Genomic DNA, 24,098 nt, shown 5'->3' on the forward strand with positions numbered 1-24,098 from the left:
AGGTCCCATTTTGACACCGATTTTGACGTTTACAGCCTTTGTATTTGATCGAACTCCTCCTAGGGATTTTGATTGATCGGCTTCAAACTTGGTCAGTCTGATCATAAGGCATGTCTGATTTAAAGTTATCAAATTGGTGAGTTTTTGAGCATGTTGAAGGGGGGTTAGCAGGGGTCAAAGTTCACCTACTCGCCATGAACCACGAAACTCTTACATTTCCTATACAAAAACACATAGAGGGACCAAACTTTCAGTGATTGATCGTCATTGGGTGTCCTACAATACCCTATGGTCAAATGATGACATCACTTAGGCCACGCCCCCTGAGAACAGGAAGTGTCATGTTTTACTGTGAACGGTCGCTATCTTAGCCCTTTGACCTAATCAACATGAAACTGTGTCCAGAGACAGAAGACATGTTGGTGTGTTGTGGATTCAAGCCCTGACCAGCTGCGATGAAGCAGCTGGGCGTGGCGGCGTGGCGAAGTGACCTGTAATGCCGTTGCCATACGTTTGCTTCTGAATTCCACAATTTCGGGGCCAGCTGCTCCAAACTCACTAGGATGGATCCTTATCCACCCACCGACAGGAATTCATAACAAAATTTGGTGGGCGTGGCCTAATTTCTCTATAGCGCCCCCTAGGAGATTTTAAATGATCAGCCCCAAGCCATGCTTTAACCTAGAATTACGAAACTTGGTACACATGTGTATCTTGTCAGGACGTACAAAAAAGTCTCTTAGAGCCATGGTCGAAACCCAACAGGAAGTCGGCCATTTTAGATTGAAGTTCAGATTTGGACCTCGATTTTGACGTTTACAGCCTTCGTATTTGATCGAACTCCTCCTAGGGATTTCGATTGATCGGCTTCAAACTCGGTCAGTCTGATCATAAGGCATGTCTGATTTAAAGTTATCAAAACGGTGACTGTATGAGCTTGCTGAAGGGGGGTTACCAGGGGTCAAAGTTCACCTACACGAAACTGTTACATCTCCTGCACAAGAACTCACAGAGACACCAAACTTTCAGTTATTGATCGTCATCGGGTGTCCTAAAATACCCAATGGTCAAATTATGACATCGCTTAGGTCACGCCCCCTGAGAACAGGAAGTGACATGTTTTACTGTGAACGGTCGCTATCTTAGCCCTTTGACCTAATCAACATGAAACTGTGTCTGGACACAGAAGACATGCTGGTGTGTTGTGGATTCCAGCCCTGACCAGCTGCAATGAAGCAGGTGGGTGTGGCGGCGTGGCGAAGTGACCTGTAACGCCGATGCCATACGTTTGACTCTACATTCCATAGGTTTTGACCGAGCTGCACCAAACTTGGCCTGAGTGATGCTGGAGGGATGCCTGACAATCCTATATCATCATATTATGACGTCATCTAAGCCCCGCCCCCTCACAACAGGAAGTGCTATTTTTTCCTTATAAAGTTCCATTTCTGGCTCTCTTGACCTAATCAAGGTAATTCAGTGTTGGATGACAGACAGGAAGTTGGTCTCACTTGCTTTAAAGTGCCCAGAGTTTTTTATGGTGGCAACGCCGTTCGTATACGTTTGCTTTTAGATTCCAAATGTTTTGACCGAGCTGCACCAAACTTGGCCTGAGTGATCCTGGTGGGATGCCTGACGATCCTATGTCATCATATTATGACGTCATCTAAGCCCCGCCCACTCACAACAGGAAGTGCTTTTTTTTCTTTGGAAAGTTCCATCTATTGCTCTCTTGACCTAATCAAGATGATTCTGATGATGAGCTCTGTCAATGCTCGCTGCTGGCTGAACCGTGTGGGCGTGGCCAAATGGCGAATATCAGTCCCTCACCATATTCATACATTTGGCTCTAAATCACACATAGATCATCCGATTGGCGCCAAACTGGATATGTATGACCTTTGTTCACCTCTAAAGAGCCCAACGGGTTTGAAATGTAATTTGACTCCACTGCGCCCCCTAAGTTAAAACATCGGCTATATCTCCTCGATGCATCGACCGATCTGCACCAGATTTTTTGACAGTCGTCAGGGAGCGCTGCCGAACGCATTCATGTGTATCACCCGGTGGATGGACGGGGAAAATGCGCGACAACTTCTGCGGTGGCTAGCGGGCGGCGGTGCTGGAAACTGCGGCAGGGCTTCTGCGGTGGCGAGCGGGCTGCGGCTCAGGAAACTGTGTGAGAGCTTCTGCGGTGGCTGGAACCCCCGCGGTGACCAATAGGGCAGAGCGGCGCTTGCTGCAAGGGCCGCTCGAGGCTGCTTGCAGCTTTAATTTCAATTACATTCTTATGTATGTTGCATGATTATCATAACCATTAAACCATTAAACACAACATTCATTAACGCATTCTTTATTGCATTACTCTTTTTAGTAATCGTCTGATTTTGATTTTATTATTTTTAATTCATCCTATTTCATAATCAACTCTTCTTTAATCATCAATGAATCAAAATACAAAATCACTAGTTTCATAATCCTCATTAATCCACATGTTTGCATAAGTAAATTCAAAATAATTTGTCTTATAATCATCAATAAATCAAAATACAACATTCACTTATTTCTCTCAGGCCTTCATGATCTGTTGTCTGCATTAGCCTGGAATGATCTCACCTCCTTACACCAGTTTTCACAACACAGAATAACATGGTGAAAACATGACGTTGAAAAATGAACACAGATTGAAGAAGATTGCCGTCTGCAAATCTTGACTGGCTTTGCAAAGCAGATATCAGATCTCATGGAGGTGTCATCTTTCAAGCTTTTGTGGTTATAGGAAACCAATTAGAAAAAAATAGCTCTTCACAAGCTGTTTTAGGGAAGCAGACAGTCGCATTGCCTCATGGTGATGTTAAACTGACTTCTGGCAACATCAGTTTCATGTGAAACACGTCTGTCTTTGATTGAAGTGGCATCACTGCAGGATTCTCTGCTCATTCAGTAAGAGTGGAATCATTCCATGTTCCATGTTGTCATTAAAACAAAGTTTATTAAACTTTTACATGACAAAACAGTTTTTAAAACTGCTAATCTAGGAGTATATAGGTCAGGAGGGTCTGTCACAAATCATTATCATCATGGAAATAACTAATATTTTCATGACATTAGTTACTCATATGCGACAGACTGGCGACCTGTCCAGACCCCGCCTCTCGCCCAAAACGTTCGCTGGAGATAGGAACCAGCACCCACCTGACCCCACTAGGAACAAGGGTGTACAGAAAACGGATGGATGGACAGTTACCCATAAGATAGATTCTTATGGGTTTGTCACCATAAGAAACAACCACAGGTTTTCTCCAGCTCTGCACAAACCAAACACTAACAACGTCCTGAGGAGAGATCTTCCTTCCAGAGCTTCTTCATCACCATCTCCTGAATTTTCTTTTTTTTTTCATCTGAGCAGTCAGAGCAGCCATCATTATCCTCTCCAGAGACGCCATCTTCATCTCTCGCTAACCTCAGTGTTGCCATCCTCCTCCTCATCTTCTGTCCTTTTCATCAGAAGCACTATCATCTTCTTCATTGTGTCCTCCTTCTTTGTCTCCACCTGTTTCCTCTTCACCAAAGCCTCTGCTGTCTTCCTCTTCTGTCCTTTTGTCTTCCTCTTCTGACTTATTCTTCTTTAGGAAATGCTCTTTTATTTTTACCTCCACCCAAGTTGTATCTTCTCCAACTGTAGAGCTCCTGTCATGCATTTCTCTAAGGTTGGAATCATTATTAGGACTACCAGCGTTGTTGCACTGGCTGCTGGTTTGCATCTAAAACATTTTTTTTCAAACTATTATCCAGCAATCCTAAATAGTGTGTGCCTAAATGTAATCTGAATTATTTATACAACTTTTCCACCAACTAATATTGCATCCATTGCCACGGATTCCTGTCAGTTCTCTTTTGGGGCGCTAGTCAACGATGCTAATTGTTTGCTGTTGTTAAAATAGCCTGGCTATAGATAACGAAGCTGCTGCCTGAATTTACTTCTTTGTGCTGGTTTTTCACATTAAATCCCAAAGAATATATATTTATGTTTGTGGTTGTAATGTGACAAAATATGAACAAGTTCACAGGGTACAAATACTTTTGCAAGCCACTGTAATTAAAATATACTGAAATTAAAGATATGATATGATTTATTTTCATGTTTATGGATATTTTTATTAGCCACTCCATAATCCACTGATGCTTATGCTAGTTCACAAAATGACAATATAACAAAATTTGGGAGAAAACTCCAGTCAGTTACTGTTCAACAATAATCGTTAAAATTTTTGAAGATGGTTCTTCTGTTGAGTATTCATTACCCAATCAATGGATATCATCATGATACATTACTTTGAACTTTTAACCAAAGTATGAAAAAACTAAAACTATTACTATAACTAATAAAAACTAAGCTAAAAATAAGTAATATTTAACTAGTTGACATTAATAAAAGCAGAATAGAGAAGCCATCTTTGGAATAAGGGTATTGGTGGTACACCTGAAGGTGGCAGGGAGAAATATGGCTCAGAGAAATGTTCAAGATGTCTGTAAGTTTCTCTTCTCAGTCCTTAACCAAACAGCCAGATATTTTGTTGATCCTGCAGCATTGGAAGATTTTGTCCTGGAGAGGGATTTCCTACCACTGGTGATTTCTGTGCAGGGATACTGTTTTCAACTTCAAACCATCCAACAAAGTTGTTCAGACTGTCCAGCAGAAAGATGTCAAACTTTGGGTGTTTTCACACCTGATAGTCCAATAGACTCGGTTCAATCGAATTGCGAAACGAATGTAACATTTGTTACATTTTCAGCTGCTGTGGTTTACTTTTACACTGTGCTGTGACAAACAAACTAAGCCTATAGAAAAACTTGTTCCCCTCCAAGCCTGTGGTGGCGCTGCAACAAGAGCCACTGAAGCAAACAACAAAAACCTCCAAAGAAGACACTGAGCGAAACTTCCTCGTTCATGAAATATAAACAAAAATGGAGTGGTGAGAGATTTTAGCAGTTATAGGATTTCTTTTTCACTTTAGAACTAGACTTGCGTGTTTGTTTTGAGTGTATTTACCCAGAATGCCATGCTCTGTAGTACACTTCCTGCTTTTGGAGCAGTTTCCAGTCTGCTTGGCATTTACATAAACATTATAATCGCACCATAGTTCAGACTCTTTAATGTGTCTAAAGAGATTAAGTAGCTAACTTAGTAACTCACGTTAGCTACTTAGGTAGCTAATTTAGTTAGCTAAGCTAGCTAGGTAACTTAGGTTAGCTAAGTAGCTTTCTTAGCTAACTTGACATGGCTGGCCAAGTTAGCTAGGTTAGCCACTTAGAGTTTTCAGACAAATGCTAAAATTTCAATATTGTCAACAAAACTGTAAAATCTGCGAGGTAAATTTAGAGTTTATCCAAAGGATCCAATCCACTTAAAAGCCTAATTTTGACATGTTCACAGGCCATTGTCCCTCTCAAGACAAATACAACAATCCTTTGAATTTGCTCTTCTTAGTATTTTTCCACTGTGTGTGTCTTTCTTTGGTATCCACCTATAAGCGACTATTTAGCAGAACTAACAGTGAACCCTAAATAACCCAGAATGCAATACGTTTTGGCATCTGTGCCCATCCTCCATTTGCAACCAGAACATAGCTAAGTTGGGTACACCAAATTTCCGAGGTCCGACGTCTGACTGAATCGAATCCATATGATATATATAACTGCAACATGGGTTAATGATGATGTAGCTGACGAAAAAAATGCAAGCACCAAAATTAGAAAAACAGTTCAAGCCCCGCCCAGTTGTCAAGCCCCACCCCCTTTTATCTGTGTTTTATATTTTTTAACAAGAGTTTCTGTTGAAAAAACTTGTTTTCTATACTTGATAGATTTTTTATTTTTTTCCCCAGATTTATGTTTTTAGAAATAACAGTTGCTTGTTCCCCACCCCCACCCCTCAGGGGGGCCGACTGAGCCCGCCTCCCTGCTCTCTCTCCCCGGCTGCCTCCGCCTCTTCCCTCTGGTCTGTCATCCGCACCAGTGTTGTAGCGGCCATTTTACCGTGGAGCGTCGACCCAGCCGCGACCGGAGGATGCCGAGACAGCGCCGTTAATAGGTAATTACGCCCCTTCCTCTCCATCTGCGCCTCGCATTTGTCTCTGTAACGGCTCCAGCTCGGTTACGCGACGGCCGGCGGCGCTGTGGGCAGGGCCCCGGCCGGCTGGAGGTCTGAAGCAGCCAGAAAAACTGCCTCAGACGGAGGGAAGATTTGCTGAGAGAGTGTTTGGCTACTGTAGCTCTTTGCTGGCAGTTTACTAGACCGGGTAAAAAATGGCGACGTCTCTAAATAAACCTGTGAAAGTTGTAAAGGAGCTTCCTTTTTGTGGCTACATGGCTGTTGGACTGTAGGCTAAGCTGTGCTCCAGTAAACTGCGCAGAAAAGCGGCGTTTTTAAATGTATCCGCGTTCATAAAGGGGGCGCTCAAGAGCAACTAAACGCGTAAAATCTGCGCACATATCGGCATGGCTCACTACTCAAGGCGTTGACTGGTTTATTGGTAGTTTTTATGTCAAATCTGATGGTTCCTTTGTTCTTTTAGCCTTGTAACCTGTACATTTTCATGGTTTTTGTAAGAAATCTCAGTTTTTAATATTGTATTTGCTTAACAGTCATATTAGCATTTTAAAAATATAAGCAACTTCACCTGGTGGTAGTTTGCAGTAGAATTATGGAGTGCTGTATAAATCCTTCAAATGTGGAATTTTAGGATTTTGGAAATAGGAAGATCCCAAAACACCCAGAGGCAAAAATCCAAGATGGCTACTGCACTTGTGTAACAAAGCGTTAGCTGCGGTACTAACCTGTTAAATTGCATTTCTGGTTATTTGTTTCTGTAAATCAAACTAAGCACTGTACAACTTCAATTAAACATGTTGATGCGTTGTTTGAATGCACAAGGTGCTGAGAAACAGTTTTTTATAAATCAGTCTACACTAACGTCAAACACTATCCAACGAATCCCCAGGCCATCTGGCTGATGTGCATCCAGCAGTAAACATAACAGTATTTATGTGGGTCAAAGCTAAAAAATGAGTTTTTAGCCAGCTGGAATTGCCAGATGTATCAACACTGATATTTTGTAGTAGCTCAGCCAAGTTTATTTGCATCTCACACAACCATAATGGCCACATGAATCTTAGTCGGGTTCATATGTTGGTATTTACGTCACCCAGTCTTGATGCTCAGTCAGCAGAGTCAACTTACTTCTGGACTGTAAAACAAAGACATTAAGCAGTGAAACCCGTCACTTCCTGTTGTAAGTGGGCGGAGCTAAAGTGATATCAAGGCTATTTGAATATACTGAGTGCTGATCTGTGATTACACACAGGATCTTTGGTACAGATCCGGCCTTGTGTGTGGAAGTTATTATTACTTTTTTGTCTTTTGTGGTGAAAGATAATTTTTTGCGCACATGCTTTGATGCAGAAAAAAGTTTTTGATAACTATTTATCCCCAATGCTTTAAGACCACAACAGGTAATTTTGAAATCTGTGAGTCCAAAACTCTATGAGGAGTTTACCCGGATACACAAGGTGTAAAATACACAAGATGGTAGATTTGGACCAGAAGGACCATCTTCCTGTGCAGTTTGGACCATGGGTCCAAGAAACGTTTTTTTATAGGTCTTGAGGCACCACAGATGTGGCAAATTGCAAAATACTTGGTCAAAGCTTGGCTCGGGGCTGATTGTTTTTATTTTTCTAGGGGTTGCTGTGGAGGAATTAGGCTACTCCCATCAGATATTTGCATTAGTATTTTATAGACATTGAATAAATATTCATGTTCAGTTTGGTGCACATCAGTTTATAAATATGGAAACTGGAGCCAAAACTCAGACAGACATCAATCCACATAAGCCCCCACCAACAGTGAAAAGTGAAAGACGTTCACATTGGACACTAATGACATCACCCAAAATGCTAAAGGTCACAGAGTCTAGGATGCACTGATGAGAAAGGGATGAAAAGGAGAAAATAGGCATAGATATTGCAAGTGATATTTACTATTATTACCATCACAGCATTTACCATGAACTCATCTCAAGCTCCTGATGAAAGCAGTAATTTCATCTGCCCAAGCTCAATATGTTACCATTTTTAAAGACATAAAAGTAGATATCTTGTTTGCACATGCTGGCTTACCAAGATAGGATAAAAAGATTGACAAACTGTCTGTTTGCTTTCACACTGTCTGAATCAGAGTTAACCAAGAAAAAGGGTTTGTAGGAGGACTGGTGTTTCCTTGTCCTATAGATCAAGCATTTGGATGAGCTTTCACTTGTGCCCAAATTAAGTGATCTGTAAATTAACCTTAGTCTGTTTATGGTGAATAATACAGCTCAGGTGTTAAAACACCCCAAGAGACGATGCATAAGACTGAATACAATGCCTGGCCCCCCAAAAAGTTGCCACCAAAAAGAAGGTGACACATTCTAATATTTTGTTGGGCCGCCTTTAGCTTTGATTACGGCACACATTCGCTGTGGCATTGTTTCAATAAGCTTCTGTAATGTCGCAAGATTTATTTCCACCCAGTGTTGCATTATTTTTTCACCAAGATCTTGCATTGATGATAGTAGAGGCTGAGCAAAACCTTGTCCAGCGCATCCCAAAGATTCTCAATGGGGTTAAGCTCTGGACTCTGGTGGCCAATCAGTGTGTGAAAATGATGTCTCATGCTCCCTGAACCACTCTGTCACAATTTGAGCCCAATGAATCCTGTCTTGGAATATGCCTGCGCCATCAGGGAAGAAAAAAGCCCATTGATGGAATAACCTGGTCATTCAGGTGGTCAGCTGACCTCATTCTTTGAGCTCAACCTAGTCCTGATCTACTGCAGTAACCTCAGATCACAACACTGCCCCCATAGGCTGCTACAGCAGGCGCTAGGCATGATGGGTAATGATGGCTTCTCTGATTCTGGTGTGTCAGCCTCTCCTGGTAGGTCCTCCACTGGACTATGATGGTTCTTACTATGGTTCTTTGGAGTCCCAAAGCTTTAGAAGTGACTCTATCCTGTCCAGACTGATAGATAGCAGAGAGTTTGTCTTGTTGGTTGTCAGTCAATATGTTACAATATATGTCAATATATTACAAACAAAACCAAAGTACAGTGTTATTATGTTCTTGGACTCTGAGGGGAAGGTGCAGCCAGCGGTTGCTGCTGATTAAATGCACCATTAAATCACCAACCTTTATAAGAATCTAAGAAAGTTGTAAACAATCCCCAAAAGGAGAAAAGCTTCCTTTAGGTTTATCAGACAGAAGCACAGATAATGGACCAAAGTGACCAACATCAACTAAAGGAACTACCAGTGCAAACAGCTGGTACCAACTGTCAAACATGGTGGTGGAAGGGTGATGATTGGGGCTTGTTCTGCAACCACAGTACCTGCTGGACTCCTTGCAAATGAAATATGTATCATAGGTAAGGAGAAGAAACCGGTTCTTCAAACCAGTAAATCAAGCTGGTTTGCAGATTCTGAACCCCAGTCAAGAATTTGGAAAGTCTGCTGTTGTCAGGAACCAAATACCTGATCTGATGGAGAACTGCTACTCCTCCCAGTCATTTTTCTTTGACCTATTAAACCATGGAAATCTGTGAAAGAGATCCTCTTGAAAATAACACGCCCATAATGAAATTAATATTTCGTGATCTACAAGACATAGAAAAGCAGAAAAAATGCATCACAGCTACTTAAAGGCTTTATTAGCTATATTCACAGCAAACACTGACAAAAGTCCACTTAGTCACAAGTCTATTATGCAGAGTAAAAAGAACAAAAAACCCTGAACATTATCCATGTGGCAGCAGTGGAGCAGAACAGTGACCTTCTGTCATCAAAATCAGTTCCTTATTTAACATCGTCTTGGAAAAATCTGTTTTGTCACGTGACAAAAAGTCATTGCAGAGTGCAGAATCAGACAGTCCAGAAATCGTTTAGTTTGTGGGATCCCTACTAGACACCATCGTTCACCAATCACTGCAAGGAAATAGAGTTTTCTACACGATATCCAGGAGACAAAGAAGCCAAAAAGTCAGAAATCACATTGGTGTGACACAGGGACGATAGATTACAGAAGCTCAGTGGGAATATTTTACTCTAATATGGATTGTAATCATAAAACCTTAAGGGCTAAGTTATAGTCATGCTTTTAAAAGTTTGCATTGAGCCAAGCAAGATTTGAGGCTTTTACATTTGGCGGCTACCTTGGTGTGGTATTGTCCGATAATGAGCCCTCATAGAGGCTGAGTTAGAAAACATTTGGAGAGCATGCGAGGCCAGTAGCCAACAGCGGGGATAAGGTGTTGATGTCAAACTGTCCTCGAGAAATGCAGTTTGACATCACTAATCTAATGGCCAAGCTAACTGTAGCTGTAGCCTGGTTGGGCAGGGAGGGAAATAAAGCCTGGCAGCCCACCAGGCTTATAATACACCATGGTCAACCCTGACGAGGCATCATTCATAGTCGATGTAGTGAGAAGTCACTGTCATGATGATGCCCATGTGTCATGTGGTCCAAACTCTCTGACTGTGTTTAGTTTTGTTGTCTGTCATACATGTGCACATAATGGAGCTTCATTAAGACGTTTACTTTGTATCATAATGTAGTTTGGCTCAAGCACTTGAAAGAGTTGCTTGAACATGTTATTTGCACAACCGAGTCCGAGTGTAAATCTTTGCAAATAATTGCGATCGCCTCTGTTATCTGAATTCCTCGCTGAGATTTGGCTGGTCAGTAAGTTCCTCGGTTTCTCTCGTTTTGCCGCTGAAGCAGGACTGTAAGGTGAGATGAATTTAAAATGTGACCCGTTTTCTCAGTAGTGCACCTGAAGAAAATTGCATCACACCAGTGCAACCAGTCCTTGGGAGGTAAAAAGTCTAAAATGTGGTCGTTATATGAACATTTCAACTCGAATGAGGTGTAATATCCTGTTCAGTCCTTGGTTCTCATTAAGAGGATGTGGCCATTTATCTTCTTCTGTTGGTGTCCACAAGTAGTCCTCTCACTGAAATCGCCAGGTAGCTCATGGTTGATACTTCCAGACCAGCCATGTCTTCGAATGCTACTTGTTGCTGCAGTTGTCTGGCTCCTAAAGACTTGAGTTGCTGGTGAGAAGAAAAAAAGGGCTTTGCTGTCCCTGCAGGCAGTTTGGTCAGTGGCAATGTCTCTGGCCATACAGACCCGAAAAATAGGACTTTATGGCCGTTTTCTGGTACATGAGACTAGAAGAAGAAGCTCCTGTAAAATAGTAAATGTCCTGTACTTGTGTATGCAGTCTAGAGGACTCCAAAGCACTTCATGCTGCATTCAGTCATTCACCCTCTGATGGGGGTGAGCTACTAACATAAGTTAACAGTTGTAAACGTTTATATTCTGTCATCTGTAGTTAAGTTTTCATCCGACTGTCATGGAAATTTGAGTTTCCTTCTGCTGGTTTGGAGCGAATCTACCAGGCTACGCAAAGCGTAATTTGGTCAGTAGAGGTCGCAAACTAGCATTCATGTTGCTGTCGGGCAAGTAGTAATAGTTCTGTCATGTCAGCTAGTATTGGTGATGTTATGCGCTGTCCAGAGCCGTATATGAAGAAATGTAATTGTAACAGTGGAAATGGCTGTGAGGTAAAAATTCGCTACTTATTTGGAAAGCCTGTTTCCATCTCTGCTCTCAAAGTGTGAAGTGCTTTGGCTCACATCAACTCTGTTTCAGAAAAGGTTTTGTTTTATCATGTGTCTGTATATTCTGCCCTGGTTCAGGTTTTCAGGCTTATGCAGAAGATAGTTTTCTATGTAGCAGGTAGAAACGCTGCGGCTGTTTTTAACCCAACTGTGTCAGTATTTGGTTTGGAAAATTAAGCTAAATGTTGTCAAAAGCCAATTTGCTTTTCTTTAATAAACTGATCTTTGATTAACAGTAAAGATTTTTATTATCAGTGGGGATATAATTGAATGCTGCTTTGGCCTAATTAGATACTGTTTCATTCTGCTGCATATATTTGTCAAAAATTCAACAATTTTTTCTTATTCATGTAAAACCCACTGATCCTGTTTTGGTCAAATGTTTTCAAAAATCTCAATCTGGAGTTCAGTTTATGGTTCTGTTTTAAACTGGTGACCTTGCTAATGCTTCACTCACTTTTTTCCCTTATAGGTTCACAAACATGGCTGCTTCACCTCAAGGTCCCCTGGTCCGTCGGCCATTGGCGTTCGCCAATGAGGAGCGGAGGGCGGTTCACTCCTGGTCCCGCATCTCCTCAGCAGGACAAAATGTCCTGCTGGACGCTCTGAAGATCCTGAGCCCGATGTCTCGAGACCTTTCCTGCACGGAGGAGCTGGTGACCTTCCTGCAGGAGCTCAGTGAGGAAGGCCACAGGCCCACTGTTCTGCGCAGCAAGGACGTGTACTGCTACCGCTCCTGCACCAGCCTTCCCATGACCGAGGAAATGCTCAAGTTGGTCAGCAAGAATGTGAGACCCGCCACCAAGAAGAGGAAGAGGAAGCCTCAGGTCAAGAAGCGGGAGGTTCATCCGTCCTGGAGCACCACCGAGAGGAGCAGCCCGAGGATCCAAGGGATTCGGCCTCCGGAGGTTCTGGTGGACCGTCACACCGTCGTCTGCAGCAGGACACCAATTCAAACTGTAGAAATGTTGGAGGACGACGTGCAGCCGTGCCTCAGACTGACCAGCATCGAAGGCCTGTCTGGCTTCCACACGGCCAGACTCCAGATCCAAACTGTCTGGGAGTCTGAGACGCCGCCCGTCTCCTTCCCCTCGCCGCGGCTCCCTCCAACGCTATCAGGAATACCGTCTCAGCCTTCTCAGAACGGTGGTGGGGCGCCCACCAAAGCCGTGGCCTTGTTCAGCCAGAAGAGCCTGTCCTGTCCGATCCGGCTGGACGGCGCCCTCATCGGGGACTCCGCGCCGTTCTTCTACGCCAACGGTCGGCCGGTCTCTCAGACGCACACAGACCTGACTAGCAACGGCTGGAGGGGCAACGGCCTCCACCAGGATGTTCCTGGGTCCAAGGGAATGACAGGCGCCACGCGGCAGAGAAACGGTTGGAAGGACAAGAAAAATTTAGGACGCAAAGTGATAAAGGTGGACGATTCACGGTCGGTGGCGGAGGCCTGCAGGAAAGCGCAGAAGATCCTGCAGGTCAACCTTTCTCCGGTGATCCAGATCCAACCGCTCAACCACGTTCTGAGGGACTTCCGGTTCCAGAAGCAGTGAGAGCCCCGCCCCAAACTCACTTTGTCCGTTAGCAGATCTTAGTGTTTCCCATCCGTCGACCTCCACTGGACCGGTCCGGTCCGGTCCGTGGTCGTAGCGGACGTCGTACCTGCGGTTCTGCCGGGTCGTGTTGAGGATCCGGACAGAAGCGCCGTCTGTCGTCTCTATGCTGGTACATGTTCACTGTTCAGTCGACGCTACGCTAAACCTAACAGTCATCCAGCCGCTCTGCCGTAGATGAAGGTCAAAGGTCAATTTCTTCTCCTTTCAGAAGGTGTCCAGTTCAGTCAGCTGTTGTGAAAATATTTAAGCAAATGCATTTTGTTAGAAATGTAAGTAATTTTTACTTGTTTTTGCCGCTCTGCTCGTTTCCCTGAAAGAAGGAAAATGGAGCTGATGTTGGGTCAAAAGTATCTTTTTTTAATTTAATCAATTTCGACTAAAAGGGGGAAATATTTAGTTTCTTTTTCTAATTTCCTTTTCTGTGTCTCTGGGACGATGAACACTAAGAGTTTGGGCCCACAGAAACATAAATTAAATAATAAGTTATTCACAAAGTGTTCCTTTGGTTGGTGCATCAACAGGCTGAGAAATGAGGTCTTATGTGTTACTGCAGGGAATATTTGATGTCTCTTAGTTACAGAACGTAAAAAAACAAAGACAAAACACACAAATCTGGTCTTCTAATGTTTTCATTTCAACTGGTCTCCTGTAATATAAACTGTTTTGTGATTATTGGTTCATCGGTTTCAGATTAAGATTCAGAAAATTCTCCAAGTTTTGAGAAAAACATTTGTTCACAGTAATTTAACTTAAAACCTTTTCACTCTATGATGCTGGTTTCTGGCCCATTAAATAATCCAGATGAATTATTAATGAATTGTAAATCCAAGTCGTGTTCTGGTTCTGGAAACAGTTTGGATCATTTTTCTTGGTTAAACTGGTTCGATCAACAGGTGCTAATTGTTGGTGGGATCGTTGGTGCTCCTCGAAGAATGTCAATGTTGCTTTCACTTCTACTTCAGATTGGTGCATTTAAGAGCAGCGATTTCTGGGCGCCGCTGCCCCCTGCAGGTTGGGATGAGCACGACAAGCCGCTTTTCTAAGTGTTTAAACTGAGGAACCAGCTGAAACCATCGTCATGCCATCTGTGACATCCGTGTGTATTTTCTGCTATTAAACCACAATTCACAAGACAATTTTTTTTCCTTCAGTTCTAAAAATAAAAGTAGCTTAGAGAAAAAGCTGAAACCTAAAATCTTCTCAGTTGCTTTTTCTGTTTGATCTAAATTATTAAATGGTCTTTGAATGGTTCAGAAAACAGCAGGTACATAAAACTAGTTTGTAACATTTCAAGTGAAGCAACCAGCAATCAGTAATTGACTTAATGAACCTGGATGGTGATTGGTTGGAATAGCGGGTCCACTTCGGAAAAACATGAAGGTCCTTTCTATGAAGGCGGCGGTTTCCCTGTTTGACCCGAGGCTGTGTCCGTGTTGGGTGATGGGCTTTACAGACGTGCTTCTCTGCGCTGGTGAAGTTTGTGTGGCCCGGATCCCAACCCTCCGCTGACGTTCATCCCCTTTTCTAGACCGTTTCTGTTAGTCTTGTTTGTGCAACATTTGTATTATAATGTATTTCCTACATGATCTTTGAAAACATTTTTGTTCAATAAAAATGACTTGAAAACAATCTTTATGTTTTATATTTAATATGTTATAATGACCTTAGTAGGGATTACCGGTTTACCAAATGGCTGAACTCCGGACTTGATCAAGTCTGAAACATAAACAATCCATGGGAACATTTGCGTTTGACTTGCTCCAGTTTTTTTTCTTAGTGAGGCTTTGCACACCCGGAAATGTCCGTCTGTCCGTCCAGTCCGTTTTTCTTAGTACCGTCTTTGCTAAATGGTTGTTAACGTCAGGAATGTTTTAGCCACTTTTACTCCTGTTTTTGTTTTTTAAAATAAGTTATGAGGCCATACCTTAAACTGCTGCTGTGCTTTGTTGCTAGGTAACCAAAGAGTGAGTGAGTTGCTAGGTAACCAAGCGACCGAGTGAAGTAGTTGACGTCACCAGCCATGAGACGTTCAGCTGCTAAAGCCTTTCCTCTGCCTACATCTCCCAGAATGCTGTGCGGTTCTGGCTCGGATTTCAGTGAAATGATTTAATATTCTAGCTATTTTTAATTAATATTTATTACGTACCTATCACGATAGATATTATGGATTTATTGCCCAATCGGATTGTCTGTTTTGTGTTTATGAATATTTTTATTAGCCTTTCGGACTGATGTGAAATTGCAGTTTACGTCAGCTGTCAGTAAATTACGGAACTTCATATTCATGAGTATGAAGTTCTCAAGCTTCATACGGAAACGCCAAAATAGCGACATTTAGTCGCAGCCAAATGGTGACAAAAGTTGGGAGAAAACGCCAATCAGTTATTGTTCAATTCATTATCCAATCGATGTAAACATAAGCACAATACTTTGGTTATTTTTTGGGGGGTCCAGAAATGAAAAAAGGTCAAAGGAAAAAAAAGAAACAATATTTAACTGATAAGTAATTTAAATGAGCAAACTCACTCTAAAAACTAACTAACTGAATTAGACAAACAAAAAGTCATAATGAAATAAAACCAAACAATAAAGAAAAATCCCAAACTACCATGATCTGATCTTGGAGCCATTTTGTTCTCCCTGAAACTCCAGATCATTACCAACCAACCAGGAGGGGGCGCTGCTGCAGGATCTTTTCTGTCTGTTGCTCCTGCAACAAGCTCTGGTGGTGACCCGTCTGCTCCTCCACAGCAGAACATTTTGATGACTCGGCTGTAATCATCTGCATGTGAGCTGGATCTGCTGCTGGAGGAGATTTCAGGCTCTCAGAGCTGATCGTGTTTAACAGATTAAATCCTTATGCAGCAGATTATCTGCATCTAAACCAACGTGAACCAAAACATTTTTTCTTAAAATATAATCTTCCTTCAGCTTTGGAGCATTTTGTGTTTGCAGTAGAGATCAGAGCGCAGCTGCAGGTGATTACATCTCTAATTATTCAGTGGGCTTCATAGGTTTGAACAGATGCAGAAGCTCTGAAGCGACTTTAATCTGTTGGAGGAGAAGCAGCCAAACAAAGGATTTATTCTGAAAACTGTCGTCTCCTGCTTGGGAAATCATCTGCTGGAATTTTAACCAAGACCTTATTTCTGCTTCCAGGGTTTTACAGTGTGGCCAGACTTCCTCTGATGTCCCTCGGCCCAATCAGCTTGCTCCAGTCAGAATGAGGTCATCAACTTGGCTGGAGCTACATCACGCTAGGCTACGCTTTAGATACACTACACTGCGCCACCCCATGCTGCTTTACTCCACTCCACTCATCAGGCTCTCTTGCTAAGCATAAACAAATCCAACCTAGCTTTAGATTCTTCAAACTACGCAGATAAAACATTTCCTGGTATCCGTTATGTCATCACCAAAACACCCAGACTAGTTTTGTGGTGTTGCGTGTTTTTATTGCTGCATATTGTGAAAGGCAACAGAGGCATTATGGTGAAGTTAGGATGTCATCAACAGTGATCGGATTACTGATTACTCCTTGAAAAAGTAACTCAGTTAGATTACTGACTACTTGATTTGGAAAGTAACTAAGTTACATTAAAAGTAACTTTTTTAGTTACTTTCAGCAGCTGCTAACAACAACGCTGTGAAAATTGCATTGATCTTTGCCAAAACTTAATTGTAAGTTATTTTATAATGTAACATCAACGATGTGTCTCCAATGATGAGGTTGAACTGAAGGGGAGATTTTTTAATGGTAACAGTACAAAAAACAACTTCAGTAATTTGTGCAGTTTTTGTGTTTTTCACTATTGTCTGGAAAACTCTAAGAAGGATTTTAAAAGAACGATATTTAAATTGCCAGGATTCCCGTCCATCAGTAACACGATTATAATGGGAGTGAATGGAACCAGACTGGACTCAGTCTGGGTTTCTCTCTTCTACCTTCCAATCAAGAGAACAAATAATTAAAAATTAAATCCTGACCAAGTTTTTAGAGAATCAACCTTTAATCTGACAGATACAAGAGTCAGCAGCACACCACCAGGAAGTCGCCAGTTAATCAACTTTATTTTCTTTCTGGGTCCAAAAGAACAGATCTGAGAGACGAGCAGAACCAGACAGAGAACCAGAGAGTTTTGGTTGCAGAATTAGAGAAAGTATTGATTTTAATCTCCTTTTAATCAGAATCAGATCATTCATAGTAATGATAAATCTGGATCAACCAGCTTCCTGTAACTGCTGGAGTCACTTGTTGTCGGGTAAAAAACCAAACTAATGCAAACATCTGGAAAACAATGTGGATGGGTCACTTCCAGGAAGGCAGAACTGGTTTTACTGGTTTTACTGGTCCAAGTCCAGAATGTTTGGCGGTTCTGCTGGTTCTGGTGCTGCACTCACCTCCTGTGAGAAAGAAATAGAGGTTCAGCTGTGACCCAAACCGGTGTGGTTCTGGCACAGAACCGCCATATAAACACATGTAATCCACATGTGGCCCGGTCCAGTCCATCCAGAACCGGGCGGACTGACTCACCTGGAACGGTTCGGCGACAGCCCTGGAGCCGCTGTAGAGCGGGTTGGGGATGGAGAACAGCGTGGGCCGGGTCGGAGTGTCCTCATCCTCGTTCTGTCACACAGAAACTGGGTCAGAACAGCCGAGTCAGAACTGATGGGTCCAAACTGACGGGTTGGAACCACCGGGTCGGAACAGCTAGGTTGGAATCGATGGGTCAAATCCGTCAGATTGGAACCACCAGGTCAGAGAAACGGGTTCAGAGTCCATTTAAGGGTTAGTAAACTGGTTGAACCGGTCCAATTGATCCAGAACGTCTAGAACCGTTCAGATGACCCAGACGATCCAGAACCCTGCAGAACCACTGGGAGGCTGGTTAAAGGCCAAGGATCAGGAAGCTTGGACCCAGACGGGTCAGAACTTCCCCACAGGTGTTACCTTGAAGTAGTGGAAGTTGAAGGCGTCCATCTTATTTCTGAACAGGTAGAACCCCAGAGCCGCCAACGCACACGCCAGCAACGTAACCAAGATGGCCGCCACCCTGCCGCTGGAGTGGGCGTGGCCTACGGTGCTGCTGTGGATCACCTGGAGGAAACAGGAATGTTAGAACTGATGTTCCTGGTTCTGGTCCAGTCAGAACCAGGAGATTTGGACCATACTGGACCCGTTATTTTAACCCCAGTCAACCTCGGATGAATTGTTGATTATAGATCTTCTGATTCTGGTTGGATCCATAATTAATGAAAAGCTGCACAGCTGGAAGCTAGGAACAGACGGTTCTGGTTCCGGGTCCGAGATCCGGTACCAGCTGGTTCCTGATGTCGGAACTCCTCTTCATTAACACGGAGAAGGTCGGACCCTCACTTCCTGTTTCCTGTTCCAACAGTTCAGTCATCTGCTCTCTGCCGTAAAACCGCCCGGCAACAACAAACTGCCAGCCAATCAGGAGAGGCGGTGCTGCTGCGCTGCCCCCTGGTGGCCAGATGTTTATTTTTCCAGGAGGTTGAAGTCCGTCTCCATTGCTAGCTAACAGTTAATAACTTTCTTCACTGAGATTTCATTTGGTCGGTTCAGGAAATTGTTCTGGTGACGGTGCAGATCCAGGATCAGAACCGACCAGCAGAACCCACTTCTGGACCTGCACCAGATGGTCAGCTGAATATAAATGTGCACCAGGGTCAAGGGTCAACGTGGGCCTCCAGAGCCTCAGCTAAAGGGGCAGGGGCGTGACTCACCAGGGGGGCGGGGGCTGTCAGCGGCGCCTCCAGGACGTGGATGATCCCGTTGACAGCCGGAACGTCCCACAGCAGCAGCAGCCGCTGGTCCACCAGCTTACAGCTCTGGGAACCGGAGGAGGAAGAGGAGGGGGAAGAGGAGGGGGAGGAAGAGGAGGAGGGGGAGGAAGATGAGGAGGGGGAGGAAGAGGAGCCAGCGAATAAAGAGGAAAAGTTATTATCAGTTTTCCATTTTATCAGTTTGTTCGTTTGTTTGATTGGATCCTCATTTCATCATTCAGTACAACTCACTGTTGTCTTTCCGTCACTAGTTACCCTGTATGGCGGGTAGTTAGCCTGCAGGTCGGGTAGTTAGCCTGCGTGTCGGGTAGTTAGCCTGCAGGTCGGGTAGTTAGCCTGCAGGTCGGGTAGTTAGCCTGCATGGCGGGTAGTTAGCCTGCAGGTCGGGTAGTTAGCCTGCATGGCGGGTAGTTAGCCTGCGTTTTGGGTAGTTAGCCTGCAGGTCGGGTAGTTAGCCTGCATGGCGGGTAGTTAGCCTGCGTGTCGGGTAGTTAGCCTGCAGGTCGGGTAGTTAGCCTGCATGGCGGGTAGTTAGCCTGCAGGTCGGGTAGTTAGCCTGCATGGCGGGTAGTTAGCCTGCGTTTTGGGTAGTTAGCCTGCAGGTCGGGTAGTTAGCCTGCATGGCGGGTAGTTAGCCTGCATGGCGGGTAGTTAGCCTGTGTGTCGGGTAGTTAGCCTGCAGGTCGGGTAGTTAGCCTGCATGGCGGGTAGTTAGCCTGCGTTTTGGGTAGTTAGCCTGCAGGTCGGGTAGTTAGCCTGCATGGCGGGTAGTTAGCCTGCAGGTCGGGTAGTTACCCTGCATGGCGGGTAGTTAGCCTGCGTGGTGGGTAGTTAGCCTGCATGTCGGGTAGTTAGCCTGCGTGTCGGGTAGTTAGCCTGCAGGTCGGGTAGTTAGCCTACGTGTCGGGTAGTTAGCCTACGTGGTGGGTAGTTAGCCTATGTGGCGGGTAGTTAGCCTTCGTGGCGGGTAGTTAGCCTGCATGTCAGGTAGTTAGCCTGAATGTCGGGTAGTTAGCCTACGTGGTGGGTAGTTAGCCTACGTGGCGGGTAGTTAGCCTACGTGTCGGGTAGTTAGCCTGAATGTCGGGTAGTTAGCCTGCATGTCAGGTAGTTAGCCTGAATGTCGGGTAGTTAGCCTACGTGGTGGGTAGTTAGCCTACGTGGCGGGTAGTTAGCCTACGTGTCGGGTAGTTAGCCTACGTGGTGGGTAGTTAGCCTACGTGGCGGGTAGTTAGCCTACGTGGTGGGTAGTTAGCCTGCATGTCAGGTAGTTAGCCTGAATGTCGGGTAGTTAGCCTATGTGGCGGGTAGTTAGAGGAAGAGTGGTTTATGGGATCATTTGGTTTTGCTTTAATAAGTTATCAGACTGAATCAGAAATCAGCCAGTGATTATTTCTCGTTGTGTTTCTGCCGACTTCATTCCTTCAGAACCAGAATTTAATTTCAGTCTGGTTGAGTCTGGTTCTTTAGCTTCCCCCAAGCTAAGAAAACGTTAAAAATGTTATTAATAATAAATGACTAAGTATAATTATTAATAATTACATAAGCCAAACATTGACATGAATGTTGGTTCCCATCAGATGAATATTGACGCCTCCAGATGCAGATTTGACTGGACACCTGGACTCCTGTCTTCCTAAACTGAACTGGTTATGATCAGAAACCCAGCCATACATTCTTAATAGGACTGAGATCCTGGCTTTGACTAGGCCAGTCCACAACCTCTTGATGTTCTACTCTTGGTCTGGTGAAACTGGTGATGAGTTTTCCTCTCTACTGTCGCCACATGCATGCTCGTTATGAGGGACTGCTGCACAGTCAATGACTCAACGCTCTGCTTGGTTCCTTAGAAACTTTTTTAGTAGTTTGAATAAGGAATTAAACTTGAATATTTTAGGAAGTTGGATCAAATTATTTATTAGTAAGAAGCCTTGAGACAACATGTTGGGAAAATAAAAATAGGCCAGTTTCTCTCTTTTGTTGTCTTTACTGAGCATTTCTGATTATTTCCCAATTGATGGAGGTTAAACAGTAAACCAGCTCTTGTCTGTTAGAAAATGTCGTCGTGAAATCTAAAGTTCAAACTGTGCTGTGATCTTAAATTATGATTTTAAAACAATCAAACAGCTTAAGTTAGTTTAACTGGTTCAGGGTGGATCTGAAAGGAAAAACATAAAGTACCAAAGTGGACTAAGATCAGAGCCCAGTGGGACGCCACAGACAAGTGGAGCAGCTGAGGAATGATCCGGTGAAGCTTTTTAAAAATGGTTCTGTTTAGTGATTTCTCATGTTTCAGACGACCCAGAAGGACGATTAGACGTTTTCAATGATTCTACGGTTCTGGTTAATAACAGATGGTTCTGGTCTGCAGCCATAATGCAAAATAATTAAAGTAGAGCTGGAAAAACCAACAGAGTTTCTGTCTGAACCCGGATCCGACCTGGTTCCAGAGAAACTGCAGGTTTCTCTGTTATATCAGAACATTGTTTTCAGGCAAATAGTGCCATTTTATAACATAATCAAGTAACTATGTCACCATCAGTTGTTTCAAAAATATTATATGTGTATATATTTTGTAATTGAACATCTTGAAACTGGGCCTCTGTCTCTTTAAAAACTCCTGCTCTTTTGAAACCTTTGACCCTTTAACAAAGTTTTTACCAGCGTTGCTCAGAGTAGCAGCTCCTATAATGAGATCAGCAGTTCCTCCAGGTGTTTGCTAATTGCTGCTAGCTAGTCCAAAGGACCTGAGTGGGGGAGGAGCTTCACCTCAAAGGCGGGGCTAGGTCCACCCAGGCGTTTTGCACAGCTGAGTGGTTGCCATGGAGATCAAAGGATTTCTCAAACATGCATGAAAGAATCAAAGCAACACTTTAGGTTTGTTCTAACATGATCTAAAGCTAAAAATAAGTCCATTTTACATGATGCTGGCCCTTTAAAGGAAAACCCTGCTGAAGGTCAAACTCTTCTTCACCCCGTCATGAAGCAGCTCTCAGATTTTAAAAACCATTTCCTAACTGTTTTACTCTCCACCACTTCCTGTTGTAATAAGCTGAGCCTGAATCTGTTTCTGACTGCAGTCCAGCTGGAGAGCCTGAAGAAACTCAGGTTTCTCAGTTTTCTCCAGCCGGAGTCTAGATCTGCTTCCCCATCGACTCCAGGGTCTCTGACGTCGACCAGCAGCTCAACCTTCACTCTCTTTCCTCCCTGTTCTTCCTCATTAGCTGCAGTATCACTTCCTGAGTTCCTGCCGTCTGATTGGTTGAATTCAGGATTGCTTTTACTGTTCCTTTGGCTTCTCTCTGCTGATTGGTCACAAATATTCAGGTGAAAATCTGTTTCCTGTGAGTGAAATGTTCTTCATCAATCAGGAATAAAGTCACTCCGACCAGGTTTGGGTTCGTTTTGTGCGCCGGTTGCTGCTGTGCGTCCTTACCTCATTGTTGCCGTAGGTAACGGTCAGGTTGAACCCGAGCCGCGATGCGATGCGTTCCTGGTGCTTCAGATCCTTAAATGGTCGTCTGCTGTGATTGGCTGAGGTGTGATATTCCAGATCTCTCCCAGAAAGAGACTTAAAAGACCAAACAGAACAAAAAGTGGCTCAGTTTCATTGAACACACTGGTTCTGAACGGGTCCAATGGGCCACGGTGTAAAGCCTAGGGCCTGGCTAACCAGGCATCCTGATGCGGTACTTTGGGTCGAGCTTCTGCCATATTTCCGCAATAGTCTTTACAGGACAATAAAGAAAACTGTGCTAAAAACAAGAACTGTGAGAAAAAAAAAGAAATTTAAAGAAAATAAATTCAGATTTTAAGCAGAAAACAGGTTTTCAGTCCTCATTTAAAGAAACTCTGAGTTTTTAAGGTTTTCAGGGAGTTTTGTTTCAGAGCTGAGGAGCAGAGAAACAAAATGCTGGAGAACCGAGCAGGAAGTTAATTTCATTCAGCACCTATACCGGCCCAAACCAGAGTGGGAACCATCAGCAGACTGGGAACCATCAGCAGACTGGGAACCATCAGCAGACTGGTTCCCAGCCAACTTTTTGGGGAAAGTCGCCAATTTTACATTACAGCTTGTTTTAATCACAAAGGAATGAAGCTGTCTCTTAATGATTGCTCAGAATCTATTCACTAGGGTTGAACATTAATTTAGAAGACGCAGTAAGAGCAGGTGTTGCAGCTCACCTGGTTCTGAGTGAATCCAGAGTTATGGGGAACAAACAGCGTGACGTCAGACTTCCTGTGAGCCAAAATTTCGAGGAGCTGCCGGCCCTCAGAGGACGAGCCGCCGTAGTCCAACAGCAGCTACAAGAAAACCATTTACTCAGAAACCAGTCACACAAACTTTCTGTTTCCTCAAACAACGACCTCAGGCTCTGCAAGCACTTAGCAGGCTAAGTATTTCATTAGCAAGATAAATATTTAGCATGCTAACCAATATCACTTAAACAGTAAGCTAGCACGATAAACATTTAGCTCGCTACCTACATGTTTAGCTTTTGATCTAAATACTTAGTAGCCTGTAAATATTTAGCTTGTAAGTGGAAATATGACTCACTTAGAAAAATGAACCCCCATTTATTCCTCTGATAAAAAACGCAAATTAATGCTACTGACATGTTGCAACGTGACGTTACGCTCACAAGATCCCCAACAAGCTGCAGGCTGATGACGACTAGATGGTTTCAGCTGTCAAGTTATTAACATAACACGCTAAATATTAAAGGTACGCCTGATGTATAAAAGAAAAAGGGACGCTGTGCTTTGCTGCTAATTGTCAACATTCCGAAAAATAGATAACAAGGTCAAGAAAAAGATTAATTAAGAAAAAAGTGAGGAAAAGTAGGTTAGTTATGCTAGCTTGACTATGAGAACATGGAGATATGAAGCTGTGGAATTTTGTGTGTTTCAGGTCAGTTAAAAAATAAAAGGTGACTCACACACCGACTGACAGATC

General features: G+C 43.5%; 2 protein-coding genes across 3 annotated transcripts in view; one reads left to right on the forward strand and one right to left on the reverse strand.

Moving 5' to 3' along the window:
• Nucleotides 1-5,991: 5,991 nt before the first annotated feature.
• ccdc71 (coiled-coil domain containing 71) lies at nt 5,992-14,962 on the forward strand. The gene is made up of 2 exons (XM_005808556.3): nt 5,992-6,094; nt 12,193-14,962. Exon 2 carries the CDS (start codon nt 12,203-12,205, stop codon nt 13,268-13,270), a length of 1,068 nt encoding a protein of 355 aa, XP_005808613.1. The 5' UTR covers nt 5,992-6,094; nt 12,193-12,202; the 3' UTR covers nt 13,271-14,962.
• A 2,419-nt stretch (nt 14,963-17,381) lies between these two features.
• The window catches only part of stab1 (stabilin 1), a 58,335-nt gene continuing 51,618 nt past the window's right edge, over nt 17,382-24,098 (reverse strand). For both annotated transcript variants that reach the window (XM_023324592.1, XM_023324593.1), the window contains 6 exons: nt 23,327-23,446; nt 22,578-22,712; nt 19,082-19,186; nt 18,285-18,431; nt 17,868-17,960; nt 17,382-17,737 (listed from right to left, as the gene is read on the reverse strand). In XM_023324592.1, the coding sequence (XP_023180360.1) occupies nt 17,678-17,737; nt 17,868-17,960; nt 18,285-18,431; nt 19,082-19,186; nt 22,578-22,712; nt 23,327-23,446 (660 nt within the window). In that variant the 3' untranslated portion in view covers nt 17,382-17,677. The remainder of the gene's footprint in view (nt 17,738-17,867; nt 17,961-18,284; nt 18,432-19,081; nt 19,187-22,577; nt 22,713-23,326; nt 23,447-24,098) is intronic.

This window comes from Xiphophorus maculatus, chromosome 20, assembly GCF_002775205.1.
Source record: "Xiphophorus maculatus strain JP 163 A chromosome 20, X_maculatus-5.0-male, whole genome shotgun sequence".
Taxonomy (NCBI): Eukaryota; Metazoa; Chordata; class Actinopteri; order Cyprinodontiformes; family Poeciliidae; genus Xiphophorus; species Xiphophorus maculatus.